Below are 17,159 nucleotides of genomic sequence, written 5' to 3' on the forward strand. Positions count from 1 at the left end.
TATCTCAGATACTTTTTTCTTCGGAAAAAAGAATTATAAAAAAAAACAGATATTTTTCATTACCTTATAAACTTAGATACCTAATTCTACCAAAATATTTGCCTAACATTGTTTAGAATAAATAGTAAAAATTTCAGCAATGTACCCTTAGTGGCTCTCAAGATATATCAAATTTTGGCTTGAAAAAAAACCTGAAATTTCAAAGTTGCGGAAAACTGGACTAAGGATCAGCTGATCATCTGACTCCACAGTTGATGTCATATGTTTTTGTGCTATAAAAGTAAGTAAATTGATGAAAGTGTGATCTTATTTGAGGCTTTTATAGCTCTGACCATTTGTAAATACAGGCATATATTATACAAAATTCTATCATATATAAAACCCAAGCTGAAACGTTACGGTAATACATGAAATCGTAAAATTTCGCGTACGTGCAGTAACACATAAAACATGTATTTTAGATGAAAATAACATTCAGACATGGCTATAATCATACTTTTTGGATGTAATAGGGTCCAATTTACAAAAAATGGATTTTTTAAATTTTTCATGATTTTTACCTATTTTCAGTGGCAAATCCCCTTAACCTTAACTAATTCACACAAATTCTTTGGAAAAAAAGAGTTTTTTGAGTGAATTACCTACAATTGCTTAGTAATTTTGCATAACAGTTTTACAAACCGCACAACATTTACTGTGCTGAGCTTAATTTTTTTCGGCCCAAGACTACATTTTACCGCTTCTCAGCATAGTAGAAGACTTCTGGCATTCCTCCTCCGCTATATGAGCAGGACTGCAGTTTAATATCATTATATCATAATCCAGTCACCTGATCAGCACTTCCCGTCACACCCAGCAGGATATCAAGGTCGAAGTGGCAAGAGAGAGAGGGGGAATATAAGCAGATAATGCAGAAGGAGCGTCATGAAGTTTAGCCTTACATTCAAGCAATTGACATTGGGTATGTATTTTACCCATAAATGCAAAACAAGGTGAGTGCAGAATAGAGCGATATGATCTGTGTAGCTTTGTTCCTGACTATCACTATCATACACTGTTACTTGGACCATTTATTTAAAACCCAATGATCAATGACAGCTGGGTCTAGTTTCGAACCATCAAAAGGATCGTACCGATGACCTAGTTGTTAGGCGAACACTATAACCACAGAGCCAGTTACAGATAGTGTTACAAAGTGTGCTATTGTCAAAAATATATATTTTCTCATAGTTGTAGATAATTTCATTATGTGACGTAAAGGGTGATGTAGATTTACAGTAAGTAGTAATTTCAGTTTGGCTTGGTTAAAAGGTCCTGGAGATAACAGAAAACAGTGATTGACAGCAGCACAATCTGTCGGTGGCTAGATTCAACTGTGTTAGTTTTCTAAATCTGACTAAAACCTTAACTAGGGAAAGGTTGGCAACTACTCTCAGTATTTAGGATTAGCTCATTCGATACTGTTCAAGACATGGGGAATCAATTTGTTTTTTCGAGACTGGAGAATAGATTAGGTTAAAATTAATATTAAAATAATGTGCATAGTTCATGTAGATTGATAATGGTTGTTTAAGTTTCAACGATCGATGCTTTTGTTATGTTGTCGTTTATCGTGTTTTGCGGTAGTTAAGTTATTGCTGTCAATATTGTTACTCTCGCACAAATGATACACATTTTAAAACCTATCTGATAGAAAAGGGGACGTATCTGCAACAAAGGTTTGCCAAAGCAAAGATTCAGGGCCGGCGAGAGCTGTCATGGGCTCCTGGACTGAGCTATCCCGGGCCCCCTATTTTCCTGATTTAGTAGTGTCCAGCAGCCTCCGTGCCGTTTTGTTACACATATAAGAATACATATCTAAAATGTATGTTAATTCTCGTGCTATTATCTCGTGGTATTAATTCTCGTGCTCACAGTTGCAACTTATTCCAGTCAAAAATTACTAAGAGAACTAGAAAACCATGCTAAAATTTTGCCTTAGCAGATTACATGTACAGAAAAGATTTTACATTTTAACAGGCCGGGCCCCTTTCAGAACCCAAGGCCCGGGGGCTCTGCCCCCCCTGCTCCACCCTCTAGCCGGCCCTGCAAAGATTACAACTGATAGAGTGATGAGAAGGTTAATTGGTTACTTCTCCTTACACAATCTATTCGCAGGCTGTAGATATCATCTGGTGCATTATAACACATTCTGTCTCACTGAATACAGAAATTCAAAATTAGTTGAACATTTGTAGAAAGTATTTCTTATGATAACGTTAATGCATGGAACAAAATCTAAGACAGTAAAATTTTAACATTTTATTACCTAAAACTAAAACAGTAATGCCCAGGGTTTGTAGGAAGGTTCAGTCTATGCGGCCTCGACGGTGATGGAGTCATCAGAAGAAGCAGAGCTCTCTACGTTATCGGCGGCGGGGATTTCGTCAGCGATAGGTGCGGGGACTGGGGCCTCAGGAGCAGCGGGGGCAGCGGGGGCGACTACGGGGGCCACGCCAGGGTAGATGGGGGCAATAGGAGCGATGGGTGCGTAAGAAGCCACTGGGGCGCTAGCGACGAACGCAGGTGCGGGGGCGTAGCCCGGGTAAGCTGCGAAAGCGGGGTACTGAAACATGACCAAGTTATTCCCAACTTTTTAAAATTTGCAAATATTCTTCGAAATATATTTTATTTAATTAAAATGTTTCAATCCTTATGATTATAACCATTCTTGGAACTACGGAAGATAGAACAATAATTGTAATTACTCGTTCAACTCTAAGGATACACAGAAATAAACAATGATTTTGTAGTAAATTTTTCTTATTTCATACCTTGGTTCAATTTAGTGCCAAGTACGTCCAATTCAAAATTTTAAATTCTAAGTCCGAGTTTCTTCAACTTCAATTACACCAACATTTAAGCCATACCTCAAAACTTATCAAAACTACTGCAAAAATAATACTTGTAATCGGAGGCAATTGAATTAAAGTTTCATTCATAACAAAACATTCCCATTGGGACTCTGAGATAGCTGGAGCACCGCGCCGTTAGGAAGTTATACTAGATACTACTGATGCGTAACTATTTTTCAGAATGTTCAAACATTTTCACGCGACCACGTTCACATTTTCAGTACTTAAGTCGTCACTCCAATCCCCAATTCATTGTTATAATACTGTCAAAAGGAACATTGGATGTTATCAATACGTTATCTCCACTACTAATCTCGTTGGAGAGCAAACTGGCCTAGTGGTAGAGTGCGGAGCTTCAATCTCGGACAACCCTAGTTCAAATCCCAACAATCACAATTGTTTTGTTACGGTATGTGATAATGTCACGACAATTGCTAGAGCCAATGATGTGAAGAACATACCTGGATAGGGGTCGCAGTATAGGACACTCCTACAGGCGAGATCACATTCTGCACAATGGGGGAGACAGAGGAGTAGGCGTGGGCCTCCAGAGTACTGTAGGCGAAGTTGCCCCCCAGGCGGTCGCTGCGGATGATGGCAGAGTCGTACCTAGGGGCGTGGACCAGGGGGGCGGTGCCCGCGGGGTAGAGGAGAGCAGGAGCGGCGGAGGAGGCGGCGAAGACGGCCAAGAGGACTGCAACAACCTGGAGGAATAGGTCGTAGTGAGTGACAGACAGAAATATACCTTAAAACTCTTCAATTATTCAGGATATAAAGCCATAACTAAAGGTGGTTGACACAGTGAAGTTACATAATGTTGTTCAGTGGTAGAACATGGTTAAATGATTTTCTCATAAAATGTGAACATCTATATTTTCTTTGTTAATATCTAATACTGTTATGGCCAGTGATTTTGATGTATTAATCTCCATATATAAATGCGTAATTCCGTTCAACGCACAATCAAAACCATAGCACCTAGAAGCATGAGATTTTGCATACATATTCCTCTCGTAGCGAAGGCAGACAATTAGAAGCGATTTTACAAAATTCCCAATTAGCCCTGCCACACAGAAGATCAAAGGTAGCATGGAGTTCGTATGGAAAGAATAATTTGTTTTGGGTTTTTGTTTTTTGTTGTCGCAGATGAGAACTATTTGAAATTACAGTAGTTGTCTGCAAATCATTTAATCATCACCTGTTATAATAAAAATTAAGTTTACTAAGGACATTTCGGACCATATAAACATCATAGTTGTGAAATTAACCTAACTAGAGTACCTGTTGCTCGAATTCGAGCATTGGTATCCACACACACTACTAGGCTCAAATAACTAGCTACAATATCACCATTAGAAATAGGTTTCTTCTTCACATTAGAGTTGCCATTGTCAATGTAAAAAATTCATTGAATTCCTAACTCATTGAACATAATTAATTCCAAACAAATTGAAGTAATGTAGTTTGCAAAACCCGAGTTTACTTGATTAGAGAGAAGAAATTAAAAAAATGTCTATCTCATCGAGAGTCTTTGAAGCCAAAGTGGAACTTTTGTATCCTAATCGTTATGCTTCGTTGTAGTACTCCAGACAAATGTATCTCTTATTTTTTCTCAATGCAATAATTACATAGGTATTCTATTATTATATATAATTTAGATGACAAGAAAAATGTTAGTTTACAGTAAATCTGTAATGGGCTAAATTTTATACATGAGGTGTTTGTTTGATCTTACAGCGCAATAATACTAAAAATTATTGAGAAAATTAATAATTTCATTTTGAAATTTAACTGCAAAACTATTATTGTGAGGATCAAAGTTTTTTTTAGCTTAATTGTTGAATACTACTACATTCTACACCTTCAGGTTTACGTTTTAAATTAAAGTAGTTTTATTGATAATTTAAACCCCACAACATACTTCGCCAATACTGTTTATAGCAGATTTAATGTTTTTATACTTACAAAAATATTGCTTTAACATATACATATACAACGAACATTATACCATTAAATTATTTTGTATTCATAAATGTCAAATGAATGCTGTAATTCTTTGAGAGTTTATGTCCATATCACAGTTTGTTGAACACGGAGGAGTATGCACTCTGTTTACTTTTTCTCGAACTCGAGTTCCTGAAGGGTCTTGGGTATTTATAGTTATAAAAACACTGAATTCTAAACTGCTAAGAGTATCATCAAGCTCATACACGATTTAGCTGTATATTTCTCTCGAGTCATAAATAGTTTTTTCAGCGTAAGTTATTTAATAAAACATTGTTTTGCAAAGGAAATGTTTTTATGATTGATACACATAAAGAGTTATACACTCTTCGTCAAAACTCATTGACTTGCACTGCTACAGAATGAATTAATGAATGTCAACATCTCCGATGTATCAGTTATTGTATTTCTTTGTTTAAAGTTTGCGATGTAGAACGATATTGACACCGATAGACCAATTTTTAACGTTTCAGGGTAAACGTTTGATTGTTTACTACTAAAAAATGCATTCACTACTTGAACTTTCCATTTCACTTAACACAATTTGTTACGTAGCCAAAAATGGACCATTATTATTTCTAATATAATATAAAAATGCAAAGCAATAACTAATAGAAAAGTTACAAAACAATCAATACCTTCATGATGATCCGTGATGTAGCACTAGACACTGAAGACAATAGACTACCAGCGGTCAGCTAGCTTATATATGAGGACCAGCGGGAAAAACGACCAAGAAGACTCAAGATGTACAAAAACCGCGGGCCATCTCACCGCCATGCGCCACGCCCTCGGAGCAAGGCCGGGCGGAGACCCAGGGTGTAGTCAAGGAGGGTAGGGAACATAGGATAGAGATTGTAGTGGGCGAAAATAATGAATTTGGAGTATACAGGCTCCGTGGAGGAAAAGGAGATAAGTAGAGAATCAATGAGTGAAAGAAATTCTAGGGGAAAGACGCACTAAGGAAGAAATAACGCAGAAAGAAAGAATTGAGGTAAGAAGTGAGTAAAAAGAGATCGTGGGGAATACACCTCAAGGAATTAATCTCCACGGAGATAGTGACCATAGAAAGTAGAGACTAGTGGTATAGAACTGAGGAATGTTTAAACCATAAGGGAGGGAAGAAAGTCCAGGGATTATGAAGGAAGGTAGGCCTAGAAGCAAAGGGAATAAGGAGTTTTGGGACAGAAAACACGAGAAAGATTATTACGAAAATAAATCACAGTGGTGGATACAATGGAAGGTAAAGATAGAGCTAAAGATAGAGACAACAAATTACAGGAAGGTCGAATAATAACATAGATGAAGGAGAATGTCAGTAAAGGACGCTTTCCACCTAGAGATTAACATTTTATTAAAGAGCTATATTGTAGCTGATTAATTTATGCATTAGAATAAATGTCAATTGAGATAAGGATGCCACCTTAGATGCGTATTTTATCCCTATTTTGAGTGAAGGGTCAATGTCGGAATGGGGTGAGATTGTAGCTTTGTTGCTGACTGATCAGCTGTTTCATTAGCCATGATCATTTATCTAAATCCCACTGATCAGAGACACCCACCATTTTTATGGTTTCGAACCATAAAAAAGCTACAGTACTGAGTTTTCTCAGGATCGATCCGGCAACCTTTTTGACTGTTAGCAGTTAGCAGCTATAATATAACCTTTTGCTACCCATGCAGCCAGTTAAATCAGTGACTTGTTTGTATTACGAATACAATAATTATTGTATTGTGTCTGAACGTATTTTGTGAAGAGATCAATTGAATGCAAGTGAAGCATTGTAATATTTAAAAAGATAATTTAAAATGGTCTAACTTGAGAAATTGGGGAACCTGTAGTTTCTACTTTACAACTAGGAGAACGTTGGGTGTAGATAAAATTAGCAATAGAAACTTGAGATTTTGAAGGAAAAAGATTAAATTCAGATTCATAAAAAACACTCATTTCAAGATTTACATCATGTAAATATAAATACAGAACTGCTTCAATAAATATAATTAATTCCAGAAAAGGTTATCAAAATTTTCACTGAGTAGTAACATTTGCTTATTATAAAATAAAACAATGTAAATATAATGACAATCAACAGAAACTTTTAGGAAAATCCAAGCATTTGCGTTATCTAGATATATCGAGTATAAAATTAAGAAATATAGATGTGTCTCCCGAAGCGTTTGTGCAACTGTGCATCCGTTTGTTTCCGGCAAACTAACAAACGATGGAACCGACTTATTGAGCTAAGCCAACATATAGGCATTTTCATGGACTTAAAATCCCCCCAGGCAACGTTCAATTGACGTCCTAAGTTTCTATGTAAAGCTTTTCACTGCAAAAACTCATTAGTCGCCATGGGTAAAAAATCCAAAATATTTAAATTTAGTCTCATACGACCTTGTTTGCCTTTCTATAAAGTTCTTGATCATGTTGTGTCGGTTGATTGACAAATCATCAAAGGATTTTATGAAATTACTTAGCACACTATTTTTTGTACTCAACGGTGGTGTGTGTAACTTTTTAAACTGGATTTAAAGATCTTAATTAATTATTCTCTGAGCCCCCCGCCCGTTATGTAGCACGGGTAAGGCAAAAGGCAACTACAACAGTATATCTGTGATTCAGACGTGTAGCCTTGAACTTCGCAGTTGCTCTGATTGCCAAGGTTAGGGTGGTCAATGGTCAGGCAGAGGCAGGATCCAGTCTGATTCCCGAACTGGGCGTTCCTAAAAAACAAATATTAATCTACCCTTTCTGCTAAAGTAACCTATACGATTTTCTTGGGATACTTTAAAGAGGGAATAATGCATAAGAAAGTGAATAATGACCTAACCTCACTATCGATAAGAGAAACCTAATAGTATTACCATAGTTAAAACATTTTATCTCCATCCTAATGGATCAGCCGAACACCATTTTGATTTTAAGGTAAGTTTCTGTCAGTTTTATGCAGAGTGTTTTATGTTAAACTAGCTGTGTGCCCGTTCTACGTACGGGGATCTTGATAGTAGTCAGTTGAATGTGACGACAAAAATCACACAATGTTAATTGGGTTTTTGGACATTTGTATTTTGTAATTTTATTTCTTAAGTAGGTAGGCCATGAATTCTATGGAAAAGTACTGGTATCAAGGATCGTCATCGAAAATAGGTTGTTCGATGAATAAATGGGTAGGCGTACATACCCAAGAGATGGGCTATGTGCCTATTTGCTGTATGGTCCAGCGATTGCATTTACACGGTGAGTAGAAATAGAAAGTGACACATTGGAAAAGCGAGTTTAGCATCATCCGTAAACCTCTTTTACAATCACCTCCTGCAGTTGTGATTTTTTTACTTTACACACTCTACACAATCGCCATTGAAGCGCCGTCAATGAGTGGAAACCTTGTTTTTTAAGCTATTGACGACGATCATTAAGTGTCCCAGCCACACATGATTCAAGGTCTTTTTTCTGGTTATAAAAACTCAAGAATAATTTTATACACAAATATTTTGGTTCCTGATCTGGATGATGCCTAGTTATTTAATTTCATTTACGGTTACACTATTACAATATATTATTGCACTTGCGATTAATTAAATCCGTTATGTAAGAAAAACTTTTTAATCTCAATTGGTTAGGATTTACTTTCAAAACGTGATTCGAAATGGTTGCGGTATTTGTAAACATATCAGTGACAGCTAGAAAAAATAATCTTGATCCGAACAGCTGTTCGTTATTTCATAGACGATTACGTGATAAAAATTATACGAAAATTTGACAAAAATCGCACAAAACTGCATTTTTGAACGTCCGTAATTGTATTTACAAAGTAGTGAGGCTATATTTTAATCACTAAAGACACTCTCGCCAATCCAGTGAATACATTAAAATGACTTGGATCTTGATAGGTACTCTGGTTTTCACGGAGAAGATTGCGTAAAATGCCATCTTGAGTGTTACAGACAGAGGGAAAGACAGACAGACAGACAGAAATAGAGATAAGACTCGTTTCTGCTTCTTCAATGTATAAAACCTAAAAATAACCTAAAAATATATAATTCTTAGCAATGTACAGACAAAACTCTAATTTTATTTATATAGATATTCGTTTCTTGTCATTCAACCAACATGAATGCTAACAATAAGTCATCACTAGGGCACATATCGATCCTTTTAACACGAGCTTAGGTTTCAAAATAATGCGAAAAAATGAGCAAGGGTTGAACAATTTTTTTTCCCGTGTGATGTACTATATTTTTCGTCATACTAACATTATATTACCCTAAATAAAGGAAACAAAATTTCGTTGTCACTAGCGATCAGTGTTACCAGACATGAACTAGACACGAAAAACGAGCTTCAAAATTTACAATGGGACGAGAAGACTACTTGTGTTGGTTAGTCTAGGGTAAACATTCCGTACGTAACAAAATCCCATTTGATTTATAGGCGACTAAAGTTTTTCTTCGGATAAATCCATGCGTTTGAAGTCCGTTCAAATTAAAATAGTAGTAGTTTGGCGAATACACTATTACTTATTCTCTAGTATTATAGTAAAATAATCAAGTAGATGCTATAATAAGGGTGTACCTTAAATGTATAGAAAACACGCCACGGCTAAACTCAAGCGTTAATAACATGAAAAATGCATCGAAACAAGCCTCCAAGCTTACAATATGGTGAGAAGTCTACTACTACTAACTACCACAAAGAAGGCGTAGACTTTACTTGCACTATTCTAAGTCAGTAGTCACTGATAACGACGTATTACATTTACTAGTTTACAATGGAGTCGAAATCAATAGTTTTTTCAATGGTATTTCTTAAGCTTATTAAATTATTTTTGTTTTGATATTAAACTTCTATGGCAGAATAACATTAATAAATTTAATCTTTTCTGTAAACAAAGCAACCTAACAATTAATTTATTGAATAAAAATAGATTGTATTTGGATAAAAGTATCGTAGATGAAACCCTACCTCGAAATAAAATGCAACTAAACGAATTTGAAATCGTTGTTCTATTTCCAGAATCACTTGAAGTTCTAATCAACGATTTATGTGTGTGCAGTTTGTATTACAGTATCTTGTATATGATATCTATACTCACCTAAAGTGTATTTCAACATATACATGAATGGAAGGTGAGCTTGTGTCAGCGAGACATGAGAAGCTTTGTTACATACTAAGACCGCTAAGACCAGCAATTTCTGTAGTCAGTTTAATGGACTACTAGTAGTTATTAACATTTTAACTATCGAGAACAGCCCTGGGTCTACCACGAACTTTAAACGCAGTCTTCAGATAGTTTTTTCTTATTCATAAATAAAAATGTAGGCTTACAAATATTTCAGCAATCCAACACTTTGATTTCCGAGACTCGTCGAGTGTTTACCAAACACAAAAGTAACTTTTGAAAAAGTTCCAGGTAGTACTCTGAACGATTCTGGTAGGTGTCTTGTTTTTATTGTCCTACTGATGAGACCTTTTTTGTTTATCCTCTTACGTCGCCGGCGACAATTATTGAATTACTCGTAGCTATTTTAAACAACGGACTCCGACGAAGGTGAACTGGTCGACAAGGCCAGCAGGTGGGGTGTAGTCTTGTAGTCCAATAGCTCTTATACAGATGGTGCTTCGGGCTAGGGTTACATCAGGTATGATCTTACTGATCAAAGAAATGTGCTCGTACTTGACAAAAACAATGAACAATCACACATTCTCTATGAGAATTTTCGTTTTATTACCCCACTCACACTCAACTCCTCATCTTCCCGCTAATATAAGATGCATTTTGCTTTCTCCTCCTATACCTACATAGTATACAGTATGGAGAAAGTATTGTTTTCGTCAAAATGTTCGAGTTTGAGTTTTTTGTGGACATGTTCGATTTGGGACCCCTGAACCCAGAAAAGTGGTTTTCGAAGTGATATCTGCGTGTGCGTGTGTCTGTATGTGTGGATGTGTACAGAGCTACAGACCACACCTGTGGTCCGATTTTGATGAAATTTGGTTTGTAGATACTAATATATGGTATAGTTAGGTGTTTTTTCATTTTGATTTTTAATGTTGATTTTCCCATAAAAACCCATAAAATAATGGAAAATCGGCCAGAACGATTTTGAAAAAAATTTAGTTTGTTGTAGCCCTTAAACTTTGAACAAAATGACTAAACTTTCATTATTGTAAAAATTACGGTTCAAAAGTTATTGTAACTTATGTTATCTTCCCATGAAAACCAATAAAAAAGGAAAAATGGTTTTTTGGTCCTTATAATTCAAAACAAAATAGTGCATCCCTTCATTTCTGTAAAAATTACTGTTCAAAAGTTAACGCAACTTTAGTGATTTTACCTATTAAATATCATAGGTACTCTCATCGCTTACCCATATGATAAAGGTTTTTGACAAGCTAATGGGAGAAAGTATGTGTCAGATTGCGAAAATCGATTATTAAATTTGCTTTAAGCGACCTTATATAAAAAATTACACAATCTCGTAATCAGTGGTTAAATAGCCAGGGTTTGCATATAAACAAAATAGAGACAAACCGTTATTACTAGGTGTGCAATGCAGTTGTCTGCTTGCAATATTGAGCGGAGCAAGCATATTAATCAAAACTGTTTAAGTCAATGCTACGTCTGTTGTACGTAAATAGGATGTCGATGTCTACTTACTGTATCCAAAGTCAATGCTAAATCAAGTTCACGTAAATGAGACTTCTCCTGGCCGAATACTTATTAAATGGTACATATAAATAATGGAATGTCTTCTTCACATAAATAATAGAATGCCTACTTGCAGAACCCAGAGGTAATGCTACATTTGCTATAGGCCTACGTAAATTGGATGTATACTTACAGTATCCAAAGCCAATGATCCTTTTGGTTCTCTTCAATGAGATGTCTCATATTAGTCATATTGCATAGTATCCAGTGGCAATGGTGCATTTATATCACGTAAACGGGATGTCGGATGTCTAGTCTACTTGCAGTATCCAAAGTCAATGGTACACTTGGTTCACGTAAATAAGATGTCTACTTGCAGTATATAAAGTCAATGGTCTTTCGGTTCTCATAAATTAAATGTATACTTGAAGTATCTATGGCCAATGGCACATTTGGTTCAAGGAAATGGAATGTCTACTTGCAGTATCCAATGTCAATGTCTTTGTTTCTTGTAAATGGGATATTAATACTTCCAGTATTTAATATCAATATTGCATCTGGTTCACGTCAATGTAATGTATGTATAATTGCTGTATCCAAAGTTAATGATATATTTGGTTAACAAATATACCATTGAGATGTACCATAGTACCAGATGTACCATCCAGATGTACCATTGAGTTTATATACTGATACTGCAAGTAGAGATCTATAAATTTACGAGAAGCAGATGAAGCATTGACTTTGGATACTGTAAGGACTCCAGATGACCTTGGTTACGTTTGTTCTATAACCATTATTTGAGTGTCATATAAGTCAATGCTGAATATAGTTCACTTAGATGAGACGTCTCCTTACTAAGCACGTGAACTATATTCAGCATGCATTGACTTATATGACACTCAAATAATGGTTATAGAACAAACGTAACCAAGGTCATCTGGTTAAAGACGTTATTAGGGTGTTTGCGCAAAGAGATCATGGAAAGAGTTTGTAAATGTTAACTGATGTTTTGTCGGGCAGTATTCTGAACTCTGTTAAAACCATTATAAAAACTGCAGTATTGAGTATTGAATTTCGATTTATTATGTAGTGAAAAGGTAAAATGGTATTTAGATAATTATTAAAATGACATTGAAATGTAGTTAATATTATTAACTGGTAACAACTAGTATCTATAAACATTTTTCCATTTATTGCTCTGTTAAAAACCATGAAACATGATTGCTCCGTTCAATTGGCTTTCATTACTATGAAAGCAATCCTAGTTATTTATGTTACCCAGATTTAGCATTGATTTTGGAAAAGTTTTCGATTAATATGCTAGTTCCGCCCGATATTGCAAGCAGACAACTCAACTCCATTGTACACCAAGTTATACCCAGAGAGCATAGATAAAACATACTCCACTTATGCTTATAGTTTATAGTCAACTATACTTCTGCGGGTTCGGGCTCCCAACCTTACAATTCCACTCAACGAAATCATGCGTATTATTATGGTCTATGGTGGTTATTTTTATGATTTTACAAAATTTAGAAACAGTATCTTATTATAGTGTAGTATTATATACTTCAACTAAATTGTATTACTCTATGCTTTCTACTTTACTGCAATTTGCAATATTTTCTCAATCTGTCAAACTCAAACGAAAGTCAAACATAACATAACCTTTCTATAACTTGGATTTAAACATAAAATAATAAAACTTTAAAACAATTAATCTATAACAGTGCGAAACATTGTTGTTCATCAATAAAACACTCTAAATACTACTTCGTAAGTACACTAAATAAATTTAGCATAGCAAATTAGGCAAAGGATTCTCAATCATCCAGTTTTGACAAAGCCAAGTCTAGACTCACCTCTTCTGACCTAACTAGTATTTTGATTAGAAACATCATAAAATATTATACCGACTAACTTATAAATATTCGTACTGTTTGTGGTGTATATCTTGGTCAATTTATTTTGCCATTAACATTTTTACGTCTCTAAGGGTATGGTTCAAACATATTTGAACCTAGTCTAATAGGGCTACATTCTTTGCACACATAAGTTAAATGGTAGCTTAGGAATGATTCAAAAATCTCCTTAAACCTTAAATACACAGTTTTTCTGCAGTTTTTTTATGCTTTCTAAGGCTGCCTTTCATGGGATGAGCAGAAGAGCAAGTCAATAGGCACGTTATGACTCGTTTTTCAACTTGGGTACAGTTCGGCCAAAACTTCTGTGCGCGTGGACGGGTTGCTACTAGCCGAACTAAAACATACGGGTACCGGCTATTATCAGTGCTGTTTTTCAACTTGGGTACAGTTCGGCCAAAACTTCTGTGCGCGTGGACGGGTTGCTACTAGCCGAACTAAAACATACGGATACCGGCTATTATCAGTGCTAGGAGTAGTGACGAGTGAGTAGCAAGAAACAAATGTTGGTACTTACGTATTATACGGAGGCCACTTATTTTACAGCGCGCTGCGGCGGTTAGGTTAGGTTGGGTTATCATAAGTTTTTATGACTCATCTCGTATAGTTCGATTCATAACGAAACTAGGAAAGTTCTACAAACATATTTATGATAACCCAACTTAACCCAACCGCCGCAGCGCGCTGTAAAATAAGTGGCCTCCGTATAATACGTAAGTACCCAAATGTTTTCACAAAAGTACCCCCGCCAACCCCCTCGCCTAGACTCAACCAGATCTGGTCGCGCGCACAGAAACTTTGGCCGAACTGTAAACCCTGGGTTAAGTAGAATAAAATGGTGGGGAGTGGAGTGAATTAGGTAGCCAGAGAGCAATTTGAGTAAATATCTTAACCATAGAACAATTCACACAGTTTAGGCTACATTCTTAAGCAATTGGTAAGCTTAGCTGGTATTAAATGGCAGCTGGTTTATTTGGCAGCTGGTAGTTTTGTCATTCTCAAAACTAAGAGAACAGAATTTGAAAGCAAACTTGATTATAGCCTATAGGTAGTTAACTCTGCCTAATAGCCTATTATATCATTTCTACTATTGTTTACTAACTCTATCACTCTCTCACTATTTATTCTCCTAATGTTAACTGTAAAGGACCACAAAAATTGGTTTAGCGATTCCAATGTATATACTTGTCTAACTAATGTCACTAGAGTCACACAACACTAAGTATATTATTTACAGATCAATATCTACAGATAACTCAAATTTTCGCTATGCCAAAGAAGTTTGTTGGGGAAAACAGTAAGGCTGTTGCTGCTAAAGCACGTAAGGCAGCAGCAGAAGAAGAAAAAGCTGCTTTGAAGCAGAAGCAGCTTGAAGATGAATATTGGAAGGATGATGACAAAAGCCTTGCCAAGAAACAAGCCAGAAAGGTAAATGGATAGCCTACTATTGGTCGTCTATTTGGTAACACATTAGAACCTCGATAGCAAGTCTCTCATGAGGATGTTCAAAGACTTCTCATCAAGTTAGACTTTTTATAGAGTTTTGCAATAACATTTGATATTGGGTAATACAATATCAAGAGTATTTGTCAATGCCACTTGTTATCAAGTGTAACTGGCTATTAAGGTTCCACTGTTGTATTTTGGCTCCCTTTTGTTTACACTTTGAGGGAGCAAGCTGGTCTAGTAGTAGAGCTCGGGGCTTCAAAGTTCGTGGTTTAGGTTTAAATCCCGCCACTCACCGATGGATTTTATCTGTTTGATGATTCCGTGTCCCTCTAGGACTAATGTGCAACCAGTTAATGTGTGGAAACCAGTTATGGGCTTGAACATAGCGTCCTAGGATGTTAAGGTGGAACATAAAAATGTTTGGACACTATGGATGAGACGGTATATAAACAAAGTAAGAGTGGCCTTATTTTCTTTAAAGATGCCTTAAGTAACAAATTGATTTTCTCTTTAGCCTAAAATAAGATTTTGATCATCATTATGATTTTGATCAGCTATATTATGATTGTTTTTGTTGTTAAATTTTCTTATTTATTTTGTTTTTCGTGCAACATGCCTGTATAGCTGTCACGTCCTGTAAATCATGATATTTTATTAATCAAAACTGTATTGTTATCGTATTTCATATTTTTATATTTCATATTATTTATTAGTATTTCATATTATTATATTTCATATTATTTATTAGTATTTTATACTTGTTAAAATATTTAATTATTGATCGCACTAACTATCAATCTCAACTCAACTCTCCTGTAAAATGGCGTTTGCCGTGTATGCAATAAATAAATTAATAAAAATAAATAAATTATCATATATAGGCTAACAAAATTCAAAGCCAGCTCTAATGTTAATGATCTGGGCTAAGCTTAGGCCTAAACAGCTTTGTTAGTAAAGAGATGGTTATTGTACTCTCTATCCAATTATTCTGTTCAATTTAGGAAGAACAAGAGAAAAGAAAGCTGGAACAACTGAAGAAGAAACAAGAAGCAAAACAAATAATAGAGGAAGAGGTAAACTCCATAAAAATTGGAGGTAAACAACCAGCAGCTAAGATCACCAGGGCTCAAATAACGGTAAGTAAAATATGCTTTGTTGAGGTAACTTAAAGGTTTACGTTATTTCTCTGCGATAAGATTTATTGGAGCTATAATAATTAGTTGCTTCACATCTGATTTGCTCACATAGGCCTAATGCCTAAATACAAAAATTCTTTTAACCAAAGAATCTCTAGTATAGGTGCTTTAATACTTTTCATTGAAATGGCGACCATACAAAGTAGGTATTTTAAGCCAAGTATGAATGGAGATGAGTGTTGGATGAGTGGCGTGATCTTGTATTCTTGTTAGTGACTAAGGCCGACATATTCCTTCTGACACAGCTGTTAATTAATAGCCCATACAGCTAATGGAAACTAAGGGACCTACAGTTTATAGTGGAATCCGAACCACATTTTTACCTTGGTATTAAATAATTGGTCTAATTATCAGGATAGTACTGCGGATAGTGATAGTACTCACTAGTGCGGACATAGGCCTAATCCACTTAAGACTTCGGCCCTGGAGATCTTGGGTTCAAATGGAATCTTGTCAATCACCAATGGCGAAATACTGTGTGATGATTTGTGACTTGATGGTTCATAACCCACCTGTACCAATACATTTGGTAATCATTTACATTTACCCCATCATTTGCCCCCAGAGGTGGTAACCCCCATTGCTTTTGCGGACGATGTGGCATTCATAATTGAGGCACAATCAAGAAGGGAAATTGAAAGAAAAAGCCTACAAGTTTACAATGTAGGATGAGGATGAGGATCTCGGCACCAAAAAAAGTTGGAATAGGCCTACTGCTAAAGGGCCGAATGGCCAGCAACCCGACTATCAGACTAGAAAACAACCCAATCTGCTTTGTGTAGGCCTACAAGGCAAAATATCTTAGTTTCACATTGGATACAAATATGGCCTTCACTCCCCATGTGAAAGAGACTAGTCAGAAAGCAGTGAACCTCTTCAGTAGTATAGTTCGAATGATAAGATTGAAATATGGGGTCAAGTTCTGCCAGCTTAACTTTTTGTACAACGCAGTATTTCTCCCAGTTATCAGTTATGGAGCCAGGGCGTGGCAACATAGAATGAACCACGTAGTAAGGAAGGTCAGGGAAGCTCAAAGGCGAG

The 17,159-nt window shown here is 35.9% G+C and overlaps 2 protein-coding genes across 4 annotated transcripts in view; one reads left to right on the top strand and one right to left on the bottom strand.

The window, feature by feature from the left end:
• The window catches only part of LOC128996423 (coiled-coil domain-containing protein 124), a 463,618-nt gene that overhangs the window by 437,473 nt on the left and 8,986 nt on the right, over positions 1–17,159 (top strand). Inside the window, exons 1-3 of one of the 3 annotated variants that reach the window (XM_054421747.1) lie at positions 13,197–13,327; positions 14,711–14,901; positions 15,924–16,058. In XM_054421747.1, coding sequence (XP_054277722.1) covers positions 14,743–14,901; positions 15,924–16,058 — 294 coding nt within the window. In that variant the 5' untranslated portion in view covers positions 13,197–13,327; positions 14,711–14,742. Of the gene's footprint in view, positions 1–13,196; positions 13,328–14,393; positions 14,411–14,710; positions 14,902–15,923; positions 16,059–17,159 lie in introns of those variants that run through there. The other 2 variants (XM_054421748.1, XM_054421749.1) reach the window with 2 other exon arrangements.
• On the bottom strand, positions 2,287–5,641 carry LOC128996428 (nematocyst expressed protein 3-like). The gene is made up of 3 exons (XM_054421754.1): positions 5,537–5,641; positions 3,356–3,598; positions 2,287–2,605 (listed from the first exon to the last, which is right to left on the bottom strand). Exons 1-3 carry the CDS (start codon positions 5,540–5,542, stop codon positions 2,354–2,356), a joined length of 501 nt encoding a protein of 166 aa, XP_054277729.1. The 5' UTR covers positions 5,543–5,641; the 3' UTR covers positions 2,287–2,353.

Source organism: Macrosteles quadrilineatus, unplaced genomic scaffold (genome assembly GCF_028750875.1).
Source record: "Macrosteles quadrilineatus isolate MER2022 unplaced genomic scaffold, UCM_ALF_1.0 Scaffold_6__1_contigs__length_79288215, whole genome shotgun sequence".
NCBI classification, from domain to species: domain Eukaryota; kingdom Metazoa; phylum Arthropoda; class Insecta; order Hemiptera; family Cicadellidae; genus Macrosteles; species Macrosteles quadrilineatus.

Coding starts and splice junctions, on each gene's coding strand:
- LOC128996428 (XM_054421754.1), bottom strand. Junction 2,606..3,355: donor ATACTGCGACCCCTATCCAG/GTATGTTCTTCA, acceptor GTCATGTTTCAG/TACCCCGCTTTCGCAGCTTA.